Below are 21,846 nucleotides of genomic sequence, written 5' to 3' on the forward strand. Positions count from 1 at the left end.
AAGTTATAAATTAGTAGTATTGACCCAAGAAAAAAGATAAGACAATAACTATAAAATTTGAAAGAGTATTTTTTTTTTTAATTTTTTTTTTTTTTCAACGTTTTTCATTTATTTTTGGGACAGAGAGAGACAGAGCATGAACGGGGGAGGGGCAGTGAGAGAGGGAGACACAGAATCGGAAACAGGCTCCAGGCTCCGAGCCATCAGCCCAGAGCCCGACGCGGGGCTCGAACTCACGGACCGCGAGATCGTGACCTGGCTGAAGTCGGACGCCCAACCGACTGCGCCACCCAGGCGCCCCTGAAAGAGTATTTTTCAAATATAATCCCACTGCCCCAGAGGAGGTAGCCTCAGATGGTTTTATGGTTGTGTTCTGTTTTCCAGGATCAGCAGTTTCCTATTCTTTATAACTTTCTTAATAAAGAAAAAGGTAGAATAGGCTTCCCTGTTTATTCCACAAGATCGCAGATACTAAAATGTTAGCACAAAAAAGAATCCAATAGATCGATTTCACTTAATAATATAAATACAGAAATCCTAAATAAAATCTGAAAAAGCAAGTACAGAAATTGCTATCAATATGATTGAGGAATACAAAAGTGATTCAGTATTAGGAAGTATGTTAATTTATCATGTTAATTGATTAGAGACGAAAAACTATTATTTTAGTGTATGAAAAAGACATGTAATATATTTTAATTGTTACACTTCTAGAATGTTGTAGAAAGCTAGAATAGAAAGTAAGTTTAAGGAAAGGGCAAAATTTTGATTGTTTTTGCTTACCAGGTAAGATGCTTGCTTACTAGGAAACTTAAAATCACCTGAAAAGCTACTCTGGTATCATATGAGATAAATGTCTCAAAATCAAGATCTTATATTCTAGCAGTAGGTTTTATTTATAGTTTTCTTCAAACCCAGTAAATCTTTTATCCTGACAAGAAATATTCAACATAATGTACACATACATATGTATATATGTATGCCTGTGAAACTTTACTGAAGGAATCAAAGAGCTGAGTAAAATAAAATGAAAGAATGCCACAATCCTCTTTGAAAGGATTTTGTACTGTGACAGTTTTAATGTATGCCCAAATTTATTAATTAAGTGCAACCCCAATCAAAACCCTAAACACTTGCTATGAAAACCGAGAAGTTGATTTTAAACTTGGGCTTAGTAAAATGGGGTGCCTGGCTGGCTCAATCAGTAGAACATCCAACTTTTGATCTTGGGGTCATGAGTTCAAGAGATCACTTATAAATAAATAAAATAAACAAACGTGGGCCTAAACAAAAGGGGAATCAGATCCCCCCCTGCTTTTTTTTTTAAATAAGTTCCAAATAGGCAAAGGTCTGAACCAAAGAATTAAAAATTAAGTCAGTAGATTCCTTTTAAAATCATAGTTCGGGGATGAGGCTCTCTAATCAAAACACAGTAACACAGTGCAGAAAACAAAAAATTAAAAGATAAGGCTACATTAACTTTATAAAGTGTTACATCAAAAGACAAAGACATTAAAATAAATATTTCAAATATACATGACCTCAAGTTACATGCATTCTTTTACAAATGAAAATGGAAAAGGTCATGAGTGATCAATTTGCTAAAGAAATAAAATATTCAATGAAAGAAAAAAATTGTTTCTAAGTTTTCCCCCATAATCTTAAATGCAGATTAAAACAAGACCCTACTTTTTGCTTATCACACTTGTACAAATTAAAAACATTTATATTAACCTGGGTTGCACAGGATGTGGAGAAAAGGATACTCCTATTCATTGGTGGGTATATAAATCCATAACAGCCTTCTAGAGAGCAATTTCTTAGTGTTAAATAATTCACACCTCACAGCTTCACATTAAGAATTTAGCCTACATTTGCTGAAAGATGATATGTACAAGAATTATAACTGCACCATTTTTAGCAATAAGAAAACAGGAAACAACTGTCCATAGTAGAAAAGTAGTAGAATATTCAAATTGCTATACACTGAAAATTAGAAGAATGTTAACAGCCATTAAATTGAATGCATTGTCTGACCTGTTCTGAAAAATGTCCATGATACAGTGTTAAGTGAAAGAAGACAAAAAATTATACACTATTTTTATAGAAAGAGCATGTGTTAAAATACATACAAGTGTAGTCATGAAATTGTTGAGTGGTTACTTCTGGGAAGTGGGATTGGGGTTTGAGGAATTAGACACTGACTTGTATTTGATACTCATCAGTGGGTTGTTTTTTTTTTTTAACATTTTAAAACTCTCAAGAAATTGTAAACTTAATTTACAGATTAAACCCATTTTGATGACCTTAATTACTAGTGTAGTGAAGCGTCAGGCAAAGAACTATGTTAAAAAATGAGATAGTAAACTAGGATATACAGGCTTGGTGTTAGTTTCAAATCTTAGGCATTTTCCTTATAAAATTTTACAATGAGATACTATTTAAAAATTTAAATGTAATACTATTCTGTTCAGTTTTCATACAGTCTCGGGGTTTTAAAACTTTGAAATCAAGAACACGGCGTCTACAGTCCACCTCTGAAAGATTGGCAGAAACCCAGCATATAGCACCATCATTTGTAAAGGTAATTAGAACTCTTTTTTGTTGTTTGAAAAAGCAATACATTTCAAATTATTAAAATGAGAACCTTCATTATCTGATTTCTTTTATTGGCCAACTGATTTTCTAAAGGATTAATAACCTGTGTTAAGTCATTATACCTACATCTTTTCTGAGTGCCAGTCATGTCTCTCCATTGGCCTGTTAGACATCTCCCTTTGTCCTTTTTCCTACCAACCTACACCTGCTTGTGTGTTCTCTGTGTTCATGAATAGCATCCACCCAAGCTAGAAACCTGATGATCAACTTTGATTTATTCATCTCTCTCCTCTCACGCCCATTAATCACTAAAGTCCTATTGATCCAGCCTCTTAAATACTTCTTAGGTCTGTTTCTTTTCATCCCCAATTCCACTGCATAGATAGACTTTAACAATTTTTGCCCAAGTGACTGAAATATACACGTATTTAATCTCCTTGTCTTTAGTTTTGCTACCTTCAGTTTAGACTCCAGACTGCCACCCTCCCACCAATCTGTCTAAAATGTATTAATATAATAATTGTATTCCTCTGCTTTATTGTCAGATTCATGCCATGGTACACAGGGCATTTCATCTTTTGGCCCCTGCCTACTATTTTTCTGTTCTCATCTTTCATTATGGCATCCCCTCTGAACCTCTGTCCTGCTCCTCTCTTGCATTTTTAAGTCCTGTTACACAAGGTTGCGTGTAGTTCTTGAGCACTGAAGGCTGTTATTTAATGACTCTGTCAGCTTGTTTATGCTTTGTGTTGCCTGTGGTTTAGAAATCCTGTTTTCGGGGTGTTGGGTGGCTTAGTTGGTTAAGCGCCCAACTTTGGCTTGGGTCATGATCTCTTGGTTCGTGACCTTGAGCCCTGCACCGGGCTCATTGCCCTCAGGGCAGAGCCCACTTCAGATCCTCTGTTCCTCTTTCTCTCTACTCCCCGCCCCCAGTTTCTCAAAAGTAAAAATAAAATGTTAAAAAAATTTTAGAAATCCTGTTCTCTGTAATGCCTTTCCTGACTTCCTGAGGTAGCATTTATTTTACCAGACCTAGAACTTCTAACATAATAACAAAATGATTTCAAAAAATTGATTATTTGTGTATCTCTCCCCACTAGTCTGAGAACATTCAGATCATTCGTTATTTATCTTTACATTTTCAGAGCTTCTATAAGGCCAAGTATATAAAAGATGCTCAGTAAACATTTAATAAATTGATGAGGTTTTTCCTCTACTAGAGATAAAGGAGTGTGAACATCAAACCATTAGAACCCTAAGTCCACCTGTGACCTATTTGTTGTTTTCACTATAGTGTCCTTTTTTGTTTGTTTGTTTGTTTGTTTGTTTGTTTTTGGGAGTGAAGAGAGTGTGAGCAGGGGCAGAGAGAAAAGGAGACACAGAATCCGAAGCAGGCTCCAGGCTCCAAGCTGTCAGCACAGAGCCTGGCGCTGGGTTTGAACCCACAAACTGTGAGATCATGACCTGAGCTGAAGTTGACGTTTAACTGACTGAGCCACCCAGGTGCCCCTCAGTATAGTGTTCTTACAGAGAGTTTCTTGACCTGAATTGATTGATGCAAGTATAAGGTCCAAAGTTAGTTTTCTAGCCATTGATGAAGTAATTTATTGTTGAGTATTACTGTAATTCTTCACAGATGGTAAAAATTAGAATTTCTAGACTCTTTGAATATTTTTGTGAGTTGTGATTATATTTTTGGAGTGTGTTATCTGTATAGTCAATCAATACTGATGTGTTGTTTGTGTATTTAGGGGTTCCTTTTGCGGGACAGAGGATCAGATGTTGAGAGTTTGGACAAACTCATGAAGACCAAAAATATACCCGAAGCTCACCAAGATGCGTTTAAAACTGGTTTCGCAGAGGGTTTTCTGAAAGCGCAAGCACTAACACAAAAAACCAATGGTAAGTTGATTTGACCCCATTCATATTTGGGTAGATACCTAAAAGGAAGTCATAGTCCTGTATTTAAGTGATTACAAATCTTTTTTCTAACAATTACCACTTTTTCACTGCTTATATTCTGTTATATTTGTAATGTAAGCTGTGTCAAAATGGAAATATCTGTGGACTCTTTGCCTTGTTTTGAGAACCTATGTCAAGGACAGAAGCCTGAGCGGCTTCTTGAGGTTTTGCTGAGAGGGTGCTGAAAGGAAATCATGGCAGTTATACAAAACCATGCCACGTTCCAAAACCTCATGTGATGAAATATGATTTCCATCAGTAACCTAATATTTGCCTTTTGTCAAGCTGTCCTTTCTCATTGATGTCATTTAAGGCTTTTTTTTTTTTTTTTCTCCTTCCAGATTCTCTAAGACGAACTCGTCTGATTCTCTTCGTTCTGTTGCTGTTTGGCATTTATGGACTCTTAAAAAACCCATTTTTATCTGGTAATGGCTCTGACTTTTTTTTAATCTTTTAAATACCTGAATTTTTTTTTTTTTTTTTTTTTTTTGTAGTTAATATGCCTAAGACTTAGGAGTGAGAAAACATGTGTAGTTCTAGTATCTAGGCCCCTCGTTCCTACGAGTCAGCACTTCACAGATTGGGTCAATTTGAGATTGTTTCTTTTGTGTTGAAGTAGAAAAGTTTTAATCTGTTATGATTATATGCCATTTGCATTGTCAGAGGGCCTACCATATTTACATTGCTTTGTGGATTACAGTAAAAGTTCCTTTAGACACTGTACAAATTTCAACTTTGACTTGTTTTGGGAAAAGAATATTTTGTTAAAATTTTAAGGTTTATGTTATATCAAAAATGTTAGATTAACTTCTATTAGTGGTTAGTTTTCCACATTTTTAGAAAATTATACCTGTCCAATTATAAAATTTAAAAAACATGTATTAGAATTTTATAATCACAATACAAATGAAATAGTTCTTTATTTCAAAGACACAATAAATTTATGAAAAATTACATATTATTAAACATCAGTTTAAATGAGTCCCATGTTTTCTGGGGTTGCCAAGTCTAAAATGAAATGTCAGTTGTAAGTGGTTCTGCTTGCTTTTTCAACTATTCAGTTTTTACCCTGTGTTCTCTGTGTTCTTTATGTTTGATTACCTTGAGAGAAAAAACTGATGTACAGTTAAGAATATTAGTTGACCTGGATCAGGAATTCATCCCAGGACTTGCATGTAACCCCAGATATTTTAAGTTTTTTGTGGCATCAAACCTGAGATGAGATTTTAACATCCAGGAATATTCTTTTTATATCTAGAGTCACCTTCTCTTATCTCATTTTCAAAACAGAACCATTACAGGGACACTAGGTGATAACGGAAGAGTAGGAAAAGGTCTGATTATTCCTTTATGTTTCTTAATTTCTTTTTTTTCCCTTAATTTCTTATGTTAAGTAAAACATATATTAAAATATGAAGTGCATTGCCGTTGAGTAATTAATTTCTTATAAGGTTCAAGGGGGTTCAACTACAAATTTATTTGCCTTATTTATTAAGTCCATTAAGTCTTTTTTTAAAAAACTGTATTTACTTAGCATGCATGCATGGGTGTGCGGATGTGGGGGAGAGGCAGAGAGAGTGAAAGAGAATCCCAAGCAGGTCCTGTGCTGTCAGCACAGAGCCAGACCCAGTGCTCGAACCAGTGTACCTTGAGATTATGACCTAAGTTGAAACCAGGAGTTGGATGCTGAAGTGACTGGGCCACCCAGACGCCCCATAGATTTTTTTATTTCAATGTTTATGTTTTAATTTTAGAGAGAGAGAGAGAGTGTGTGTGTGTGAGTGAGTGGGGGAGGGGCAGAGAGAGAGGGAGAGAGAATCCGAAGCAGGCTCCTCAGTGTCATCACAGAGCCCAACGTGGGGCTTGAACTCAGAAACTGTGAGGTCATGGCCTGAGGCAAAGTCAGACGCTTAACCAACTGAGTCACCCAGGCGCCCCGGACCCCACAGATTCTTAAATAAACAATTTAGTGGCTAAAACTATTAGTGTCCATTCTAGAATTTCTATATTACATTTACTCTTCTGACTCATATATTCCTGATATGTTAAGTGTTTTCTCGTTAACTGTATTTTTACCTACTTTTTTGCATCTAAATTTCTGTCTTTTTTAAATTTTTTTTTTTAATGTTTATTTATTTTTGAGACAGAGAGAGACAGAGCATGAACAGGGGAGGGTCAGAGAGAGGGAGACACAGAATCTAAAACAGGCTCCAGGCTCTGAGCTGTCAGCACAGAGCCCGATACGGGGCTCGAACTCGCGGATCGCGAGATCACAACTTGAGCCAAAGTTGGACGCTTAACCAACTGAGCCACCCACACGCCCCTAAATTTCTGTCTTAAAGACAATATTTTCATCTTCTTCTGAGGAAATTAGAAATTACTTTTTACTCATTTATATGTTCAGTATGAAAGCTTAACCAAGGGGGAGAGGTTTAAGAAAGCTTTGTAGTAAATAGTTCCTTATAGTTGATCTTACATATTTTACTGTTCTTCCAAACTTTCACTATTTTTTAAAAATTATTAGTAGTATTTTTAAAGTTTATTTCAAGAGAGAGAGAGAATCAGCAGAGAAGGGTTGGGGGAGGGTTGGACAGAGGATCCGAAGCTCTGCACTGACAGCAGAGAGCCTGAAGTGGGGCTCAAACCCATGAACTGTGAGATCATGACCTGGGCAAAAGTCCGACGCTTAACTGACTGAGCCACCCAGGCACGCTTAACTGACTGAGCCACCCAGGCACGCCTCACTGTGTTTCTTATACTTGATGGTGTCATTAATGATCTATCATCCGAGGGCAAGTAACAGTTGCCAGAGGAAGGAGGCTTCATCAAAAGTGAAATAATCTCTTTTAAGGTTCGCCCTTCTTAAAAAAAATGCTAGTGCCAGTTTTTAATGCTAGGTTTAAGGCAGTGTATTCATGGTGTACATCTCTGACCAGTTGTAGCAGGATAATTTAATGTTAAAAATGCAAACTCTTGGGCCTTTTACTAAATCTGCAATCAGAAGTTCTGAGCCATGGTCTGGGAACTTGCATTAACACCTTTCTCAAGTGACTTTTATGCACAGTGGAGTTTGAAAATGATTGGTTTAAATCTCTGTTAATGAGATATTATAGGAGAAGAGGGAAATACTATTTCATTTTAATTAGAAGGTACAAAGATAGTTTAATGAGGGTCATTGATTCCTTGAACACGGCCTAGAAATCCAGTAGACCTAGTTTCTGTACTTCACTGTGAATTAATGAATGTGAATTTAGATGTAATTTTTCTGGGCTTTCTTAAATCTGAAAAACAAGGTGGTTGGAATTTTATAAATCTATCAGAGATATAAGCATTTCTTTTCTTCTCTTTAGTCCGCTTCCGGACAACAACAGGGCTTGATTCTGCAGTAGATCCTGTCCAGATGAAAAATGTCACCTTTGAACACGTTAAAGGAGTAAGTTAAGTTTACTTTGCTTTCTTCGAATATTATCTAATTATGTAGGGCCAATATTTGAGTTTAAAGGTGTAAAATAGAAAATACATATATATTGGTCTCTACCTCCAGTTCCAAGCACTAAAACTGTTGCAATTTCCTACATGACAAGAGTACTAGGTGCATTTTGGGTTCTACAGTTTGGTCTTTGACCCCGATTTCTGACACAGGGCTTCTCAATCCCTAGGAATTTCTTGGGTGATAGCACTGTTATTTTGTACTGAGGCAACTCTGAGTGGGCTCCTGGGTGGGGACTGGCTATTAGAAAAGACCAAGCCATGATTAGAACTTAGATATTGGGATAAAAGAAATAAAACAGATCTTTCCCTTTATGGATTTTAATTCTAACAGAAATTGGACAATGATATGGCATATAAGGACATTATAATAGAGTATGTTCAAAAGTGAAGTGTTACGGGAAAATATAGAGCAGGGTAAAGGAGATCGGGAGTTCTGAGAGAAAAGTCACAATTTTAAATGGTGATATTCAGTGTATGATTGAGAAGTTGACACTTGAGTGAACATTTAAGGAAGATAAAGTAAACCATGGATTTTTTTTTTTTTTAAAGATATTAAGTAATCTTTACACCCAACGTGGGGCTTGAACTAAGAACCCTGAGATCAGGATTCTCATCCTCAGGGGCTCCTGAGTGGCTCAGTTGGTTGAGCATCTGACTCTTGAGTTTGGCTCATGTCATGATGTCACAGGCTCATGGGATTGAGTCCTGTGTCAGGCTCCGTACTGAGCGTGGAGCCTGCTTACGATTCTCTCCCTCTGCCCCTCTTGTGTTCTCTGTTTCCAAAATAAAATAAAAATAAAAATACAACATAAATTCATTAAGCCCCTCTAGTGATATTTGGAATATTCTTTATTAACAACAACAACAAAAAAGAGTCGCATGCTCTACCAACTGAGCCACCCAGGTGCCCCTAAACCATGCGTATATTTGAGCAAAGAACGTTTCTAGCCAGAGGAACATACAGAGCAAGGACCCTGAAGAGCTAATGTGCCTGGCTTGGTTGTTGACCAATGAAAAAGCCACTTGTAATATGTAATAGAATGAGAGCTCTTCCCCTTTCCATACTCTGTTCCCCATTTAAGCATAAATATTTTTCACCTACTCAAATATTAGGGAATAAAGTATCAGAAGTCACTATGCTGCCTTTATACCAAGTAGTCCTTCCCTTCCCTTTGCAATTTAAACATCTGTGAATTCTGCTGGAATTGTGGAAAGGGAATAATTGAGGAGGAGGCTGGGGCAGTGAGTATTTGAAAACTTGACTCCTTAGCGCAGAGGGCCCTTCTCATTTTGTTTAAGGTGTGCAGAGAGCTGAGAGCCTGCATGACATTGAACCTGTGTTGAGGTTATGGTCAGCAAGGCATTTAGTATATGAATAACTTTGAATATTTAAAAATTTTATTTTAATAAAGAACCAAATCTCTTTTTATACGTATATCAAATCTCTTTTTATACATACTTCATTACTTAATATACCACACTTCTTTTGAATAACTTTGAATATTTAAAAATTTTATTTTAATAAAGAACCAAATCTCTTTTTATACATATTTCATTACTTAATATACCACACTTCTTTTGGAATGAGTCCATTTCTGATTACAAAGCTAAAGAAGACATGCTGATAATATTAGAAATGGAACATCACAAGGGGCTCCTGAGAGGCTCAGTCTGTTGAGCATCCAACTGTGATGTCAGCTGAGGTCATGATCTCACGGGTTCATGGGCTCAAGCCCCACACTGGGCTCTGTGCTGACAGTGTGAAGCCTTCTTGAGACTCTCTTTCTCTCTCTCTCTGTCTCTCTCTGCCTCTCCCCCTGCTCTTATGCTCACACTTTCTCCCAAAATAAATAACATTAAAAAAAAATGGGGACATCACAGAGTTTTCAGATTGTCAGAGAGTTTTCCGTGGTAATATTAACAAATACTATAATTATTGCTACAATGTTATATTGCTGTCATTGCTATCAAATCTAGATTTATATGTAGATATATGTAAATGTTTAAAGGTATCTATAAATGTTATATACATATTATATATTATTGCTATTGTTATATATTACATATATGTTATATGTTATTGCTATAATGTTATATTGCTGTTATTGCTATCAAATCTAAATTTATATGTAGATACATATAACTGTTTATAGATATCTATAAATGTTATATATATATATATATATATATATATATATATATATATATATTATAATTTATACCATTTACCATAATAGGTATACCATTAGGTGGTACCTGTGGTCAGTTTTACAAAGTCTTTTTGTTTTGTTTTTTACATTGATTTACGTATTTATTTCTAGAGAGAGAAAGAGAGGGTGAGTGTGCGAGCTGGGGAGGAGCAGAGAAAGAGAGAATCCCTAGCAGGCTCCACACTGCCAGCACATTGCCCAAGATGAGGGTCTCAAACCCACGAACCGTGAGATCATGACCTGAGCCGAAACAAGAGTTGGACGCTTAACTGACTGAGCCACCTAGGTGCCCCAGTTTTACCAAGTCTTAAAGAGCTAGTATAGGAATATCATTTCCTTGCTTAGATTTGTTTGTGTAGGAATAATATTATGTATAGCTGCCATAAAAATACTAATAACAGCTTTTATAACTCCATTCATTGTCTTGATCCCCCTAAACTCTATTTTCCTATATAGATTTTATATACCTCAGTTCTTGCCACAGAGTCTGGGGAGAGAAATTTTAATTTGAGTAGTAGGTGACATCTAATCTGTTTTCTTTTTTCCTACAATTCAAAGTTATCCATTACCTTGACCAAATGTATTTTGGTCTTGTTTTAGTATATGAATAACTTTGAATATTTAAAAATTTTATTTTAATAAAGAACCAAATCTCTTTTTAAACATAAATTGTATTGAAGCTTAGTATTCACACAGACCTACACAAATCATAAATCTATACCTTAATAAATTCCCATACAGTGAACTCATAATTATCAGCACCCAGCTCAAGAAATCGAATATTAGCAGAAAGTTCCTAGTGTTCCTTTCTTACCACTCTAAGGATAATCATTGTTCTGTTTAATAACATATATTAGTTTCCCCTGCTTTTGAATTTCATATGGACATGTATAATACGTGTAGTGTATATGGCTTTTTTCACCCACCATGATGTTTATGAGATCCATCCATGTTTTTAAATGGAGTTGTAGTTCATTTCATCCCCATTGCATAGTATCCTGTGAATATCACAGTACTGTTTATTTATTCAACATTAGGTGGACATTGAGTTGTGCCTAGTTTTCACCTAAATAGTGCCATTGTGAATATTCTCTGCATGTTTCTTGGTGAGCATATATAACACATGTCTCCTGGGCTTAGGAGTGGACAGAGCTTTGCTTTTAACCGTTAACTTTGTAAACAGTATATTTTCATAATTTAATTGAAATAACTTTTAAAGACCATTTTTAGCCTAAAAAAAAAAAACAACAAAAAACCTCTTTGCTCTTTATTTCTTCCTAGAAACAGTCCTAGGAAAGTATGTAGAAATCTAAGATAATCACGACTTTAATTCTAGATTTTCATAATGCCCTTTGGCCCAGAGATATTTCATGTTTTAGTACACTTTTTTTCAGGTAGTTTCTTTTCTTTTATTTATTTATTTATTTTTTGTTCCTTTGCTGGTTTTTTTTTTTTTAATATATGAAATTTTTTGTCAAATTGGTTTCCATACAACACCCAGTGCTCATCCCAAAAGGTGCCCTCCTCAATGCCCATCACCCATCCTCCCCTCCCTCCCACCACCCATCAACCCTCAGTTTGTTCTCAGTTCATAAGAGTCTCTTATGCTTTGGCTCCCTCCCACTCTAACCTCTCTCTCTTTTTTTTTTTCTTTCCTTCCCCCATGGGTTTCTGTCAAGTTTCTCAGGATCCACATAAGAGTGAAAACATATGGTATCTCTCTTTCTCTGTATGGCTTATTTCACTTAGCATCACACTTTCTAGTTCCATCCACGTTGCTACAAAGGGCCATATTTCATTCTTTCTCATTGCCACGTAGTACTCCATTGGGTATATAAACCACAATTTCTCCATTCATCGGTTGATGGATATTTAGGCTTTTTCCACAATTTGGCTATTGTTGAGAGTGCTGCTATAAACATTGGGGTACAAATGCCCCTATGCATCAGTACTCCTGTATCCCTTGGGCAAATTCCTAGCAGTGCTACTACTGGCTCATAGGGTAGGTCTATTTTTAATTTTTTGAGGAACCTCCACACTGTTTTCCAGAGTGGCTGCACCAGTTTGCATTCCCACCAACAGTGCAAGTGGGTTCCTATTTCTCCACATCCTCGCCAGCATCTATAGTCTCCTGATTTGTTCATTTTGGCCACTCTGACTGGCGTGAGGTGATATCTGAGTGTGGTTTTGATTTGTATTTCCCCGAAGAGGAGCGATGTTGAGCATCTTTTCATGTGTCTGTTGGCCAGGTAGTTTCTTTTAAACCCTAATGTACTTGAGTTTTTTCTTCTCATTGAGAGCTCTTATTTAAAGTTGTCTAACGTAGGGCTGCAAATTGGCTGCGAATATATTATTTGGACAGTGTAATTTAAAATAAATATGGGGGGGTGGCACCTGGGTGGCTCAGTCAGTTAAGTGTCTGACTTTGGCTCAGATCATGATCTCATGATTCGTGAGTTCTGGCCCCGTGTTGAGCTCCGTGCTCATGGCTCAGAGCCTGGAGCCTGCTTCAGATTCTGTGTCTCCCTCTCTCACTGCCCTTCCCCTGCTTGCACTCTGTGTCTGTCTCTCTCAAAAATAAACAAACATTAAAAAATAAAATAAAATATAAATATAGGGGTGCCTGGGTGGCTCATTTGGTTAAGCATCCAACTTTTGATTTTGGGTCAGGTCATGACCTCACAATTCGTGAGATCAAGCCCTCCCCCAGGTTCTTGTGCTGACAGTGTGGAGTCTGCTTGGGATTCTCTCTCTCCCTCTTGCTCTGCCCTTCTCCCACTTGCACTTTCTTTCTCAAAATAAATAAACATTAAAAAATTTATAAAAATTAAAAAAATAAAATACCTAAAAGAGTACATACACAATTGCATTTTTTTAAATTGTTTTTTGTGGGTTTTTTTCGTTTGTTTTTGTTTTTTTAAGAGAGAGAGGTTGCACAGGCGGTGTGGAGTACAGGGGAGAGGGGGAGAGAGAGAGAGAGAGAGAGAGAGAGAGAGAAAGAGAGAATGAGAGAGAATCTCAAGCAGGCTCCAAGCTCCGGGTGGAGCCCTGATATAGGGGCTCAACTTCATAACCCTGAGATCCTGACCTGAGCCACAATCAATGACTTGTACGCTTAACTGGTTGAGCCACCCTGGTGCCCCACAAATACATTTTTTTCATTTAAATGGATATTTAATATCTTTAATGATGTGTTTTTTATTTTTCCTTGAAAAATTAAAGTCTGGAGCATGAGTTCTGTACTCCTTTGTAGAACCAAGTTGTGATTATTTGCCCTCTGTAAGGGTCTGTTGCTTTCCAGACCCTTTTTCAGTATACTGCTTTTTCACTGTATTGCCACCACTGTTGTTTTCATTTGGTCTTCTGCGCTCATCTTTAATATTATTCTGGCTCATAGGTATTTGCATTTGTTACTCATAGTTGTATGCTACCTGATTTCTCATAGGCAGCTTCCTTATATCAGTTTTTTTAAAGTTGAGCTAATGTTCTACTTGACATACTTGTTGACCAGATTGGGCTTTATGCCTGCTAGGGATCTCAATTCTTACATAATTTTTTATATTTTGAGGATGAAATACTCTAAATTTTTTTGGCCACAACCATTTACAAAACAATATCCGTATACTATAGCTTAATTTTAGTCACTGTCCTTTGGCATTTGTTGGGAACTAAATCATTTATAATCTAGTAGTAACTCCTTATAATGAAAATAATCTCATAATGAATCCTAAGTCATTGTTATAACTTAAACACAGGCTTCCTTGTCGTTGATGTACATTAAGTTACATAGTTTGCCCTGGAAGCTTGTAATCAGTTCCAACGTTCTGGATTTGAAACTTGCTAGGGGAACCTTTCTATTTACAACAAATGCCACTGACACATTTAACTAGAATTTTTTTTTTTTTTTAATTTTTTTTTTTTTCAACGTTTTTTTTTTTATTTATTTTTGGGACAGAGAGAGACAGAGCATGAACGGGGGAGGGGCAGAGAGAGAGGGAGACACAGAATCGGAAACAGGCTCAGAGCCATCAGCCCAGAGCCCGACACGGGGCTCGAACTCACAGACTGCGAGATCGTGACCTGGCTGAAGTCGGACGCTTAGCCGACTGCGCCACCCAGGCGCCCCTTAACTAGAATTTTGAATTTAAGTGCTTGTTAACTGGAGGGAGCACTATTTCTTGAAAAGGTAGGAAGTTGAGAATGCTTTTGTTGGGATATGTAAAGAAATGCATAATGGGGGGTGCCTGGGTGGCTCCGTTGGGTAAGCATCTGACTCTTGACTTTGGCTCAGGGCATGATCTCTCTGTTCTTGGCATTGAGCCCTCCGTTGGGCTCTGTGCTGACAGTGCTGAGCCTGCTTGGGATTCTCTCTCTCCTCTCTGCCCTTCCCCGCTCACACATACGCTGTCTCTCAAACTTACAAACAAAGGAGACTGCACAATTGGCAAAAAGAGTCAGGTGAAAACCCCTTTGTGTTTGCATTTATAACGTGGCCTTCTTGTGTGCTTCTTTCCCTGAAACAAAGAGAAAGCCAAGTTAACTTCCAGTTACATTTACTACTTTCAAAGAGGCAGCCTTGATAACCCATTATTTAGAATTGTTTGGTAAATTGTGTCACTTTAGGTGGAAGAAGCTAAACAAGAATTACAGGAGGTTGTTGAATTCTTGAAAAATCCACAAAAATTTACTGTGCTTGGAGGTAAACTTCCAAAAGGTAAGATATCTTCCCTTTACCATGACTTGACATCAAAAATACTGTCATCCATTGCTAATTTAATTTTTATCAGATTTAAATGCCTAAAGTTTAATTCTTAATTGCTGTTTTAGAAATAAGTCTTCATTCTAAACATAACATTGTATAACCTTTTTTGGGAGGAAGGGGATTTTGAGTTTTGTTATAATTTCAAACTTTAAGTTGTAAGAACAGCACAGAGAACTCCCTGTAGTCTTAACCAGACTCAACAGTTTTTTAGCACTTTGTCCCATTTGCTCATTCACTTTCTTCACATAAATGTATTTTTTTAATTATTTGAGAGTAAGTTATAGATATCATGCTCCTTTAACCCCAAATACCTATTACATATTTCTTTAAAATAAGGATATTCTATTATATAACTCTAATATAGTTCTTAAAATCAGGAAATTTAACTTGGTTCCAAAACTATTATGAAATTCACAGTTATATTCAAATTTCAGCATTTCTCTTACTAATATCCTTCGTAGTAAGGTCCTCCCATCACCCTCACCGACCCAAGTTAGGACCTGATCCAGGTTTACACATAACATTTCGATTTTTCTTTAACCTGAAAAAATTCTTCAGCCTTTTATTGTAGGAGTGAGTATGGATCTTTTATGACCTTACAAATAGTACACACTACTTTGTAGAATGTTCCTCTCTGATGTTTTCCCACAGTTAATATAATTTAATGACTGTTGTGATTTTTAATAAGAAGTACATATTTAGTCTTAATCCCATTTCTTACAATTTCCTAGTGTTGAGAGCAACACTGTGAGGTGACTTTTAGAACCCACCTAAGGTTAGGAGCTGGTTGCCAATAGAATCAACCATGTGATTACACAGCTGAAACCTCACTCTCAACCTCCTGACTGCTTGGGAGGGGAGAGTGGCTGGAGGTTGAATCAGTCATGCATGTCTAATGAGGCCTCCATAAAAACCCAAAAGGATAGGGTTCAGAGAGCTTCCAGGTTGGTAAATGTGGAGATGTGGGAAGAGGGGCATATCTAGAGAGGGCATAGAAGCTCAACAATCCCTTTCCTTTTCCTTGCCCTATGCATCCTTTCCATCTGACTGACTGTTCCTGAGTTGTATCCTTTTATAAGAAACCAGTAATCTAGTAAGTACAGTGTTGTTTCTCTGAGTTCTGTGAGCCATCTTAGCAAATTAATCAAATCCAAGGAAGAGATCATTGGAACCTCCTATCTAGAGCCTGTTGGTCAGAAGCCTAGGTAACAGCCTGGTCTTGCAGTTGATATAGGAAGGGATAGAGGTAGAGGCAGTCTTTTGGGACCAAGGCCTTAACTTGCAGTATTTGATGCTATGTCCAGGTAGTTCGTGTCAGAATAGAGTTGAATTGTAGGACACCCAGGTGGTGTTGGAGAATTGCTTGTTTGTGTGAGGGAAAAACCGTAGGCTAAAATTGGGTACAAAATTGTAATGACTTAATGGTGTCCTTATATTATACAGTTGTACTATAATCATTTATATTGAACTTTTAAATGGTTCTGGTGTTTTGCTGTTAAAATGAGCACATTGGGGGCTGGGCAAAGTCGGTGAAGGGGAAGGGAGAGAGCTTCCAGCTGTAGAATAAATAAGTCAGAGGAATAAAAGGCCCAGCATAGGAAGTATAGTCAGTGATACTGTAATAATAGTGTTGCATGGCGACAGAAGGTAACTACACTTGGGGTGAGCATAGCATAATGTGTAAACTTATCAAATCACTATGTTGTATACCTGAAACGAATGTAACTGTGTGTCAGCTCTACTCACATAAAAATTTTTAATTATGATAATAAAATCAGTGCTGTGGTGATCATCTTAAGGTCTCAAGGCTTTGCCCACATGCTTAATTAACTCCTTAGAATGCATTGGAGATTTGCTCATGTGTTATTTATTCATTATGCTAGATTCCAATTCTAGAAATGGAATTGGTGAATTAAAGGAGACACTGCTATTTACATTTGGTTTTGTGCTACGCACTGTCTCTACTGAGAATGTTCAGAAGTATCTAAAACTGTTTCCATGAGTCTGCTAATTTAGGATTCATTTATTAAGTCAATATTATAACATCATAAAGAGCATGTTTAAAACCATAAAATAGTGACACTTTTCTTATACAATATCAAAGGATATTGTATAAAATTGTGGGAAAATTCTCAGGTACCAAAATATATTCTATAAGAAATTGATACAGTGAGGAGTTAAACCAGTTAGGAATAACATGGCAACACAAGGGGACAGTCTGAAGGGTATTTTTCAGCTTTCCTTTAAAAGGGTGTTTTATGGGATGCCTGGGTGGCTCAGTCGGTTGAGCATCCGACTTCGGCTCAGGTCATGATATCGTGGTCTGTGGGTTCGAGCCCCGCATCAGGCTCTGAGCTGACAGCCCAGAGCCTGGAGCCTACTTTGGATTCTGTTTCTCCCTCTTTCTCTGCCCCTCCCCCGCTCATTTCTGTCTCTCTCTCTCTGTCAAAAATAAATAAACATTAAAAAAAAATTTTTTAAAGAGTGTTTTATGTTAAAATATAGCATTAATATAATTTTGTTGCCTGTTTAAATATATTCTGAAAAATGAAAAGTTGTGGAAACTAAAGAATTCTGTTATTTCAACTTAGAAGAACTTACTGCTGTTATGAAAATTTTCAAACATATAAAAAAGTTACAAAGCTGTAGAGATGAACTACTTTACATCTAAAGCCTTTGGTATGCATCACCTAAGACCAAGCACATTATCCTAAATAAAGAGAGTAATTTATCCTACCAAATAAAACTAAATACTATTTCCTTGATATCTGGTACTCCAGGTTTTTTTTGAAATTTTCCTCAAATGTCTCTAGAATTTTTTAAGTATGTTTTTTACGGAAGATCATCAAGTCAAGGGTTCATGTATTATGTTTCGTTGTTTAATCTCTTAATCTGTTTTGATGTGACTTTTGTTTAGTGATAAGTTTATATTCCTTTCTCTCAAGATTCTGACTTGTTGAGGACCGATAGATAAGCAGTATTTAAATGATAGAGGGAAACTAGTTTTGGAGAAGATCCTGAAGTTGAATCATTATTTAAAGACATGTTTTGCTTTGTTTCAAAATACTGGTCATGTGTCTTCAACCTCCAAACTATATACATTAGTTATTAACTATTTGTTTTATAGGTTCACATCAGGGTTTTTGTTTTTGGTTTTGTTTTTTTTAATTTGAATCATTCTCACTTATTTTTTCTTTTAGGAATTCTTTTAGTTGGACCCCCAGGGACAGGAAAGACACTTCTTGCTCGAGCTGTGGCTGGAGAAGCTGATGTTCCTTTTTATTATGCTTCTGGATCAGAATTTGATGAGATGTTTGTGGGTGTGGGAGCCAGCCGTATAAGAAATCTATTTAGTACGTTTTAACGTATCTTTCATACAATACCAAATTTTCTTAATTTTAGGGGAAGAGGGCTTCTTAACCCTTTCTTGGCTGTGTGATTATGATTGATAGCTGACCTAGCCATTGTGGGGGTCAGGTTTTAGGTACTTTAATGTGTGAGCTAAAACAGGACTGTACTTTTCCTCCAAAGAGAAGAGCCAGGAGAGGTGTTTGACGAGGTTGGGGGCTATTGTAAAGCTGGGTTTTTTGTTGTTGTCCTATTCATTTTATTTGTTAATCTGATAGTATGTAATTAAAGAATAATTAGCCTCAAATCTGATTGTATATGGTTTGTGCAGTTGGAAGAGTGAATACTCAGTTGTTTGTGTTGTATATTATTGTATATGATACAGTGTTTTTGAGGCTACTGTTCTTAAATCAGTTTTGAAAGAAAGAAAGAGACCTTCTTTTGTGTTGTGTCTCCCAAATGAATGTCTTTGGTTGGCTTTTGACAACCTTACAGGTTTTTCATATTTATATGACTTTGTTCGAAAAGTATTGATTTCATTAAACTTACTGGAATCTCTTTTGTTTTCCTAGGGGAAGCAAAAGCAAATGCTCCCTGTGTTATATTTATTGATGAATTAGATTCTGTTGGTGGGAAGCGAATCGAGTCGCCAATGCATCCATATTCAAGGCAGACTATAAATCAACTTCTTGCTGAAATGGATGGGTAATTGAATCTTCCTCTGTGTTTGGAATATGGTGATATATTTGATAACATTCGAGAAATTGGAAAAAATGTAGACAACACAATAGTCCCTAGTGCAAGAAGGCCAGACAAGCTTCATTCTCTGTATTGTGTTGTGTCCATAACTAATTGATGTATCAACTGTTCTTAATTGATGACCTCTACACCTTTTTCATTAATTGTAGTGTGACAGGAAAGTACTGACAATAGTAGTCTCTTTGGAGATGTAAAGGGATTGTAGACTGGTTTCTACACAATTTGTGACTAGCTTCTAATGTTGTTGCAGATTAAAAGTTTGTATCAATTTTTATAATCTAAAAAGCAAGAGGTGGGGTTGCTTTGAAAGAAGTATGAACATCTTAAAACCATATAAGGCAGTTTGGAACCAAATAGGAAGTCTAGGAGCAAATCATTTGAATTGGTAAACTTGAGAATAATTTTTCACAAATAAGTCAGGTACACAAATAAGCCTTTGTGAAGATCTGTAATCGTAGGTGACTTTGTGATTTATTTTTAGCAGTTTTATTGAAGTATTCTGGCCCAATAACATTTGTTTTTTTCAAAAAATAATAGAGATGTCTTATCACCTGGGTGTAAACAAGATCACTCCCTTTTCTTTGCTGTTACTAAAATTAATGATAAACAGTTTTGTGTAGAGCATTTCTATATGTGTACTGTTTTAATTTTCAGTGAAAAGGTACTTTTGTTTCTTTTTTGATAGTTTTAAGCCCAATGAAGGAGTTATCATCATAGGAGCCACAAATTTCCCAGAGGCATTAGATAAGTAAGTGTGAAAAGACTTCTTTGGTAACTAATGATCATACTAGAACATGGATGAACTTTAAAAGAGAGGGAAGCCCATCACAAAACATCACATATGGTTTCATTTGTATGAAATGTCTCAAATAAACAAATCCATAGCAACAGAAAGGAAATTAGTGGTTGCCAGAGTGTGGGAAGAATGGGGAGTGACTGTTGGTGACTGTGGGGTTTCTTTTGGGGTAGGGGAATAAAAATATTTATTATTTACCAATTTATTATTTAATAACTCAAATGAGAGTGTTGATAGCTGCACAACTCTGAATATATGAAAAACCATGGGATTATCTACTTTAAATTCTTTGATATGCTAATTATGTCTCAGTAGAGCTGTTTAAAGAATCTTTTGACAAACTTTATATCACAAAATTTTAGGCTGGTGCAGAAAATTATAAAATGAAACTTACAGTTTTAAATTTTTGTTGTACTTATAGAAGTTACTCTTGTTTTCTTTCTTAATATGTTGATTTTTGAGAGAGAGAGCGAGTGAGCGCAGGGGAGGGGCAGAGAGAGAGAGGGAGAGAGAGAATTCCAAGCAGGCTCAGCACTGTCAGCTCAGAGCCCAACGTGGGGCTTGAACTCAAGAACAGTGAGGTCATTACTTGAGCTGAAATCAATAGTAGGATGCTCAGTGGACTGAGCCACCCAGGTGCCCCTGAGTTACTCATATTTTTCTTAAGTTTACTGATTTTTGAGAAGCAGAGGTGAGGGGAGAATTGGCAAAGGGGCAGAGAAAGAAAGGGAGACACAATCTAAAGCAGGCTCCAGGCTCGAAACTGTCAGTGCAGAGCCCAACACGGGCCTCAAACCCATAAACCAGGAGATCATGACCTGATTCCTTGGTTGACTGACTTGCATGTTTTTGTTTGAGGGTTGTGTGCTATCTATCTGTATCAAACTTTGTTCTGCCTTCTGGTTATTGAAACTGTTTGGGAGGCATGTTTTTAAATCTTTTTTATGTTTTATTTATTTTTAATTTTTTTTTGTTTAGTTTTGAGAGAGAGAGATAGAGTACAAGTGGAGAAAGGACAGAGAGATACACACACACACAGAATCTGAAGCAGGCTCCAGGCTCTGAACTGTCGGCACAGAGCCTGACCTGGGGCCTGAACCTGAGAACTGGGAGATCACAACTTGAGCCGAAGTTGGGCGCTCAATTGACTGAGCCGCCCAGGCACCCTTAATGTTTTATTTATTTATTTATTTATTTATTTATTTATTTATTTATTTATTTATGTACTTACTTACTTATTTGTTTATTTATTTAGTTAAAAATTTTTTAATGTTTATTTGAGAGAGAGAAGGGGAGAGAGAGTGAGAGAGAGAATGGGGGAGGGGCAGAGAGAGAGGGAGACACAGAATCTGAAGCAGGCTCCAGGCTCTGAGCTGTCAGCACAGAGCCTGACGTGGGACCCGAACCCACAAACTGGGAGATCATGACTTGAACCAAAGTTGAACACTCAACTGACTGAGCTGCACAAGTGCCCCTAATATTTTATTTATTTGTTTGTTTATTAAAAATTTTTTTAATGTTTATTTTTTATTTTTTTTTTTTTTTAAATTTTTTTTTCAACGTTTTTTATTTATTTTTGGGACAGAGAGAGACAGAGCATGAACGGGGGAGGGGCAGAGAGAGAGGGAGACACAGAATCGGAAACAGGCTCCAGGCTCCGAGCCATCAGCCCAGAGCCTGACGCGGGGCTCGAACTCACGGACCGCGAGATCGTGACCTGGCTGAAGTCGGACGCTTAACCGACTGCGCCACCCAGGCGCCCCCTTTAATGTTTATTTTAGTGAGAGAAAGGAGAGAGATACACAGAGTGTGAGTGGAGGAGGGGCAGAGAGAGAGGGAGACACAGAATCTGAAGCAGGCTCCAGGTTCTAAGCTGTCAGCACAGCTCCCAACGGAGTGCTCAAACTTGTGAACCACAA

At 36.9% G+C, this 21,846-nt stretch overlaps 1 protein-coding gene across 1 annotated transcript in view; it reads left to right on the plus strand.

Moving 5' to 3' along the window:
- Positions 1-21,846, plus strand: part of YME1L1 (YME1 like 1 ATPase) — a 53,178-nt gene that overhangs the window by 20,449 nt on the left and 10,883 nt on the right. The window contains exons 5-12 of the mRNA XM_078450330.2: positions 2,475-2,584; positions 4,350-4,500; positions 4,902-4,985; positions 7,911-7,993; positions 14,886-14,976; positions 18,225-18,377; positions 18,945-19,077; positions 19,817-19,879. Of these exons, the coding sequence (XP_078306456.1) occupies positions 2,475-2,584; positions 4,350-4,500; positions 4,902-4,985; positions 7,911-7,993; positions 14,886-14,976; positions 18,225-18,377; positions 18,945-19,077; positions 19,817-19,879 (868 nt within the window). The remainder of the gene's footprint in view (positions 1-2,474; positions 2,585-4,349; positions 4,501-4,901; positions 4,986-7,910; positions 7,994-14,885; positions 14,977-18,224; positions 18,378-18,944; positions 19,078-19,816; positions 19,880-21,846) is intronic.

This window comes from Panthera onca, chromosome B4 (assembly GCF_046562875.1).
Source record: "Panthera onca isolate mPanOnc1 chromosome B4, mPanOnc1 haplotype 2, whole genome shotgun sequence".
In the NCBI taxonomy this organism is placed as follows: Eukaryota; Metazoa; Chordata; class Mammalia; order Carnivora; family Felidae; genus Panthera; species Panthera onca.